This window comes from Atractosteus spatula, chromosome 16, assembly GCF_055471065.1.
Source record: "Atractosteus spatula isolate fAtrSpa1 chromosome 16, fAtrSpa1.hap1, whole genome shotgun sequence".
NCBI classification, from domain to species: Eukaryota; Metazoa; Chordata; class Actinopteri; order Semionotiformes; family Lepisosteidae; genus Atractosteus; species Atractosteus spatula.
Window position 1 is genome coordinate 3,452,246 of NC_142721.1, and position 7,543 is coordinate 3,459,788.

Below are 7,543 nucleotides of genomic sequence, written 5' to 3' on the forward strand. Positions count from 1 at the left end.
CCGTGGTCTTAATCTTTGCTTCAAATTCATAAACCGGAATGAGATACCTTACAGATGTACAGTAAGTGTATTTATTCTAAAGTAATGTAAACCACTTATTAAGATAAACCACACAGACAGAAGTCACTCAACTAATTGTGTGGACATGAAAATGTGAAAACTGTGCATGGGTCTGAATACTTTTGCATTATCCTAAATGTGCTCAGCAGTGTTGTTCCTAAAACACACAATTATCTCTCTACTTAAGTGGCAAAATACTGTCACACTGGCAACAAAATGTATAAATATCATTGTAAGGCTTATAGAGAGGGCAAAATTGTAATCTTACTTTATTCTTTCATTTACAAAATTACTGCAAATATTCTTAGTGTTTTGCACATTATTGTAAATAATTGTTATTGTACAATTCATAATTTTATCATTTCTTTTATGATTATGTTTTAATTATTAAAATTATTTTTCAGTTTCACTAGGACAGTCTGTGGTTCATGAAAGTTAGTGGTTAAAGTGGAACAAACAAATTGTGTATTTTATTTAAATTAAACATTTGTGGTTCTCACAAGGACACTGCTGTCATGCAGCACAGCACACATCTTTGAAGATTATGTCACAGTATTCCAGGGAAACTCACAGAGGATTCTCAAGGGGTTTTCAGTAAAGTAACAAACCTCCATGTCAACGCAGACCACAGGTCAAGTCAACAAAATTTCTAGATGATTAATCAAGCCCACAGTCCTGAGGTTGTTATTCAGCTTAGGTCCAAACCAAAGATCATTTCAGTTCAGTCACTGAACTCTTGAGACCTCTTCATTGATCAGTATGTACTTAAATTTCTCAGTGAGCCAAGTTCTCCTCTTAAATCTTCACATTATAATGAATTAGACTTTTATAATTACATGCATTACACAGAGGCAGACAATCCATGTTGAGCTCTGTTGATTTTTTGTGGTCTGTTTATAGCTGCTTTGCTCTCTGGTTTATTGTGTAAGAAAATAGACATCTGCTATGTGTGATTATGAGAGTTAAGCTACTTCTGTTTTATTGCTTTCTGTACTTGGGACAGCCAAGCTTAAAACAATGCTGTAGTGGTAGAATCTAGGACACACTCTGTGGCTCAGTCACAACTATTGCCTCCCCTCTACAGCACACACAGAAATGTGGCAAGCTGAGAATCCCCAAACTGCAAGGCTAAGCTGATAGAAGAAAAATGTATATAGTGTCCATTTCCATTTAAGTTTTAATTTGGAAATATCAAATACGTTTTTGGAATTTCAAATCATTAATCAACATCGATGACACCTGCAAATTTGCACCAACATGGGAGAATTTCCAATGTCCATGGCCCCTTAAATACAGTATGCACTGCCGCTATGCATCTGATTCCTTTTAGTGCTGTAAGCCCAAAGGTCAACCCAATAGCTTTGTCTGCTGGAGGACTGAAGCGGCTGACTATGATAACTCTGCAGGCTTACAGGACAGAACCCAGAAACAATCCTCTGTTGGCAAACAGTCCAGGTTCAGATGAACCAGTTCTAGAATGTTGAGTCCAACTTCTGCTTTAAGCAAAGGTTAAAAGATTGTGCTTCTAAGAACTTTCAACAGTCTAGATACAGTATGTTTTAATACCCCTCCCCATATCTGTGCCTCCTCTCAAGTCTATCATAGTTGTATAGACAGCAGCTTGAGCTTCACAGTAGAGTTTCTGCTCTAACATGCACCATCAACATGGAGAGCTTATATTATAGACAGTTGTATTTCTTCTGAAATCATGTCAACCAACAGAACCGACCATAAGTGGACTCCATTCAAATTTAAAGTGATCTCAGAAGGTACTGTAATTAGATACACCTGGGCTCAATGTGGAGTGTCACAAAAAAGGGGTTTAATACTTATCAAATCAAGACATTTCAATGTCTTCTTTTAAATTATATAAAACAAATCCCAGATACTTTCAGATTACTAATACTTTCAGAAGGCATTATACCACTCTGAAAGAGAGTAGAAACAAATCTACTTACAGGTAAACACACTGCAGACTGATACAGAAAACCAAGTAAGCAGAATACCTCTGAATATAATCACAATACATTTCTGCAGCACTTAATTTGACTGCTTCTGGGTTTGTACTCTAAGCAAGCCCTGAAGGAAATGTGACATTCAGGTCACTAAAACCATCAGGGACATCCCATTACACCAATACTGTGTACATACAGTATTCATACATGTGCTCCTTCATGGTTTTTCCAGTATTTTCCTTTGTCATTGACTTTTACCTTCTAATATTCACTGGTACTCTGTAATAACAGCTATTGGGTAGTAAGTGTTCACGGCAGTGCCCTCCTCTATCATTCCTCTTTAGTTACTTTTATTTGTACTACCCAAAGATGTGTGTATAAATCTTAGCGTTATTTTTCACCACAAAGATTGTTTATTGTTGCAGGAATGAAATGGCACGAGTCCTTAAATCAACTGAGGGTAAGGGAGACATGCATGCAACATGTAAGGCAGCATAAACTGGAATACACCAAACAAAACCCACATCTGGTTTCTACTGTGTTCCATACAGCATATCCACTTTATGGCTTTGTCTGTTTATTCTTCAGACAAAAGTGCTGTGTAAGTGTATGAGTCAAACGTTTTGTAATGGCCAGCCTTGTCTGAACGAACACATAGTTACAGAGATCTGTATAATACCCAATCTTGTTGTCTTTCAGTGAAGTTTATGCTACAGTTCTGTGCTCTAACTCCAGCATTTAGTTTGGTTTGTGGTGTAGTTTACAGAACTGGTGTCTAAACATTCAGCTTTTAAGGCTTTAATCAATGGCTAAGAAAAATGACTTAAGCCAATAATTCACTCAATAAAATGAGATCTGGATCAAAATGGAAGCCTCTGTAGCTCCCAGGCTCCTGGTTTACAGTATTATGGTCAAACACTCATTTTCTTGCTATAAAACCTCTGAGTTTACAGCACAAAGAGCATTCATGGCAACATTCTGACTCATGTTAGCATCTAGCAGGTTATTCTCTCTTCATCAAATAAAATGGACAATTTTTGACACCAGCAGTTTGCTACTGTGCTTTCATTATTTTATTTACTAAATAAAGCAATGAAGAACCCAGTTGTGTGGAAGATAGACAAATATTGTTTTGAGAACAAAAAAGTATATACTGTACAGGATGAACTTGATGCAGGGATCAGTCCTCTCCATTAAGGACGTTGATAACTCCAGATTAATAAGGACATCTTCCCTTTAACATAAACCAGATTTACTTCACAATAATTTATATTAAAGGTGAATTGCAAACACAGAACACCACAAAACTTAGATTAAAAGGCACATCTCTAGACCTCTTAGTTATAGTTCAATGAACTTAGTTACACTTACAGCTGGACTGTAATATTGGAATTACAACGATTACAGAAAAGATTAATTGTTCTGATTTTATCATCTTTTTAAATGAGCTGTGTTCAATGATGATGCTCCAAAATAATAGCTGTACTGAGTATTTAAGACTTAGACACTGTGTTTCAACAACTGAGGTAACAAGCTAAAAATGTTGTTAGTCTGAGGTTAAAACTGAATGGGGTAACTGTGATAATGTAATGTTAATCACACAATTAATTATAATGTCACCTAAACATAAGAATGAGAAAGAACACTGAAAGTAAAAAACACAACATTTTTCTTAGTTTAAATTCATATTTAAATATAGCTGATCAGTACTGACGGGAACATTTTAGGTAAAGAAGACTCCAAGAAATTTGCAGAACATGAGCAGGAGCCCTTCCTTACTGTTCTGGAATGAGCTCAGAGGAGAGCAGCTGGCTACCTCCCTGGAAGTAAGGGAACCTCCTACACTGACAGGCTGAAAGAGCTCAAGCTTTTTAGTTAGTCTTGAACACAGAAAACTTGGAGGGGACCTATTTCAAGCAGTCAGAATCTTCAAGACCATTGGCAAAGCTGAGCCCCATATGCTTCTTCATAATCAAGAGTGAAACACGTACCAGAGGACAAAAGTGGAAATGTCTGGGAAGGCCATTTACTGTAAAACTATGAACAGGAGATGTTTTTTTATACAAAAGTTTGTAGGAGTCCGGAACAAGGTACCCTACTATACTGTACGTTAAAATCTGATGCCCTGGTTTCTTTCAAGAAACAGCTGCATGAGATCCTTGAATCATTTAGCTGAAACTAGCTACCAGTCCTCAAGGCCTCCTCTCTCTTATTTGCAATCTTTGTTTTGTGTATTTACAGTATGTTCTAGTACACCTTATTCTGGGCTCTCCAACAGCTCCCTGGAAAGGTTTTGGCCCATATTTTAAAGATATGCTGACGCAAACTAATTTTCCAGACTCAGTTCCTTGTTAACATTTATTACCTTACTGCATACTAAATAACTGCACTGAGAGTTCTGAGCCCCTTGTCCCAGAGGCTCCTGTACTCTGGAAGCTCACTTTTAACTGGAATGCCGTCTTCCGAGACTATTCATCATTTCAAAGCTACCAGCTGAGCTCATTAGTGTGATATTGGCAAGCCTGCAATGCACCTCGAAGTGCAGACAAAGTATGTTTCCAAGCTAAAAATACCGGCAAAACATCCATCTCTGACCTCAGTTCGCAAACACAATATACAGTATACAGCATATTTTACAGTTCATCATCACAAGGCAGGAATTGCAATATACTGTATGTTGTAGAGCAGAGAGTCAAAGGGTTAGTTTGAAAAACACATCCATCCATTTTCTAACCACTTCATCCAATTCAGGGTCGCGGGGAGCCAAGCCTATCCAGGCAAGTGGCAGAGACAGGGTGGGGTACACCCTAGAGGGGTGCCAGTCTATTGCAGGGCACACACAAATACAGATACTGTATGCACACACTCACACCAAGGGCAATTTTCCCACAAGCCAATTAACCTACCAGGAATCTCTTTGGACAGTGCGAAACCAAAATCACCCCAAGAAAACACATATAGATGTGGGGAGAACAGACATACTCCACGCAAATAGCACCCCAGGTCTCCAGAACGCCAAGGCAGCAAAGCTAAACACTGTGCCACTGTGCCACCCCAAAAAAAACATCCCTCTTCAGCAAAATAAATAATCAGCCAAAGGATTTAAATCATTGTTCTTTAAGAATTTGAAATATGTTGAGAATGAGAAAGTCTGAATGTACACTACAGAGTAGTTTACTAAAGCACATATGACGAGAGAGCAGTGTTGCTTGAAGTTCAGAGCGTTCCAGAGAAGTTCCAAGGTCTCACAAGACATTTAAAAACAATAAGGGTGGGATTTCTTTACCAGGCTTCGGACACTGGCATATTATCTCCTTTGTTTCACAGTGGGTACCCAGGCTTTCCATAATAGCATTGTGCAATTTTTATCTTTAATTAGAACTTATTAACTGCAACATTCAATATTTCTTAGAAATTATATCACATAATAAGATTGATTTTAAAGAATGATGGACAATCTTATTTCTGTAAAGCCCTGTCAGTACCGTGAGCTGTAAGTTACTGCTGCACCTGCCCGATATTGACAGAAAAAAAAAACAATGTACTGCACCTTTTTCATAATATTTTTATTTAACTTTGTGTTCACCGGCTGTGTTTAAACACAAGCATGAACATAGTTTAATACAGGACTGGAGGCGGTATTTAAAGTATTAATATTGTTGTAAAGTGTTTACAGTGTTGTTTCTGAATTGACATCTTAGTGACGTGTTTTTGGAGAAGCAGCTTGTAGCGTGCCACAGATACGAACATGAGTGTTACATATAAATGAATGAATATAAATATATAAATTAATGAAATAAATGAATACTCTTACCATACGGTAAAGCCGACACCTGGATAGCGAGGAAGAGAAGAGAGACTGGCGCGGTTACCCCAAGCCTGCGTCTCGCTGTGCGCAGTGATGCCTGCCAGAGTCCCGGAGACGGCATGGTGCAGTCCTTCAGCTCTGTTTACTTTCTGAGCAGCAAACGCCTGCTCTGTTATTGTGAGACATGAGTCGATTTCCGAGTTGCTTCGGATTACAGTCAGCCTCACATGGTGCGCAGTGCCGGACGAAGTTTCCAAAACTCCCTCAAACAGCCCCGAGGATCGACGTCACTTCGCTTGAATGAAACCTGGCTCTGAGAAAACCCACTTCATTTTAACCCATTCCTCACATTGTAGCGCAGTCCCGCAAACAAGGCGCATTCTACATAGGAAAATATATTTGGCTCCTCTTAATTGAAGAAACTCGTAAATTGTTATTGAAATTATGTTAAAATGATCAGTTAAATCATCAACCGAGCTTGAAAAACATTATGTTTTCGCAGTAATAGGTCTCATAAGTAACCCTCAGGCACTTATAAGTGACTAGTATTAAATTCAAATATTATTTGTATTTAAATATATCAAAGTCACACAATGTCATAATACACAGTATGTGAAAAATGTGTCAGTATGGTGCTGAAATATACCACCCAACAAAAATCCTGCAGAACAACCACTACAGTACTGTAGATCTGTTCACCTCGGGGAGTAATGACAGCTGAAACATGACACAACATTCTAAAAGCTTTACAGAAATCTGGAGATGTGGAACTATTTAGTGGTTTAACAAGACACATAAACTTCGGCTCTGCACTTTTTGTTGTACAAAATTTTAAATCGCTGGCTATTGTACACAACTGTGCATGTAGCCTTTGAAGCTGTCTATATGGGCACATTAGACAAATTTGTTCCTGCCTTGCATGATACACCAGACATATGCACAGAAATGCCCTTTGTGAAGGCAATTACATTGGTCTTCTTCCCTACAGATCAGCACAGTGAGAAGACAGTCATGACAGCTATTACTTTACAGTCCTTTGAAATAGTGAAACAACTTCATGCTGGGCAACTCCAACTGCTCTGGACAGGATTAAGTCCATCCTACAGTATGTAGCATACAATTAAACTATTATTTTGGAAGGGTAGTGTACCTTCACAATACCACACTTTACATTAAAAGCAAAAACAGGTTTAGCATAGGGATTCCTTAAAAGAACTTGTAGTAGGATTACAGTACGTGACAGTCTACAGCTTTGTTTTTGCATTCAGAAACAGGTATGGAAGAAGAGTTGAGTAAAATGTTTCACCCCCCAGTACCAGCAATAAGAATAACCTCTCAGGAGTAGAATACTGTGCAGTCAGAATGTGAGTAAGATACAGCCCTTGTTTTTCCTTTTTGGAAATGTGCCTTACAGTGTGATTACATAGCCACATGTTAGGATAGAGGCAACAGCGTTGTGAAAGCACTCCTGGTCTCTGTTTTTTGGAGGGTGGGTGTAAAAAGAGAATGTCTCAAAGCCCCCAAAATTGAATTGTTAAATTTTGCACACAAAAAAGCTCTCAGACCTTTGAATGATCTGTAGGGACCCTGTAGAAATGTTTGTTTACTTGAAACACATGTTTTAGGGTTAGCATCACAAATTGTGTTGTACGCTATGAAATCCTGGGCAAGCAATCAATATACTGATTTTGGCAAAATTATTCTTGCAAATACACTGACC

The 7,543-nt window shown here is 38.2% G+C and overlaps 1 protein-coding gene across 1 annotated transcript in view; it reads right to left on the reverse strand.

Annotated features, from left to right (window-relative positions):
- LOC148819376 (inactive serine protease PAMR1-like) overlaps positions 1–5,944 on the reverse strand; it is a 32,414-nt gene extending 26,470 nt beyond the window's left edge. Inside the window, exon 1 of the mRNA XM_088934710.1 lies at positions 5,830–5,944. Coding sequence (XP_088790836.1) covers positions 5,830–5,944 — 115 coding nt within the window. The remainder of the gene's footprint in view (positions 1–5,829) is intronic.
- Between the last annotated feature and the right edge of the window lie 1,599 nt (positions 5,945–7,543).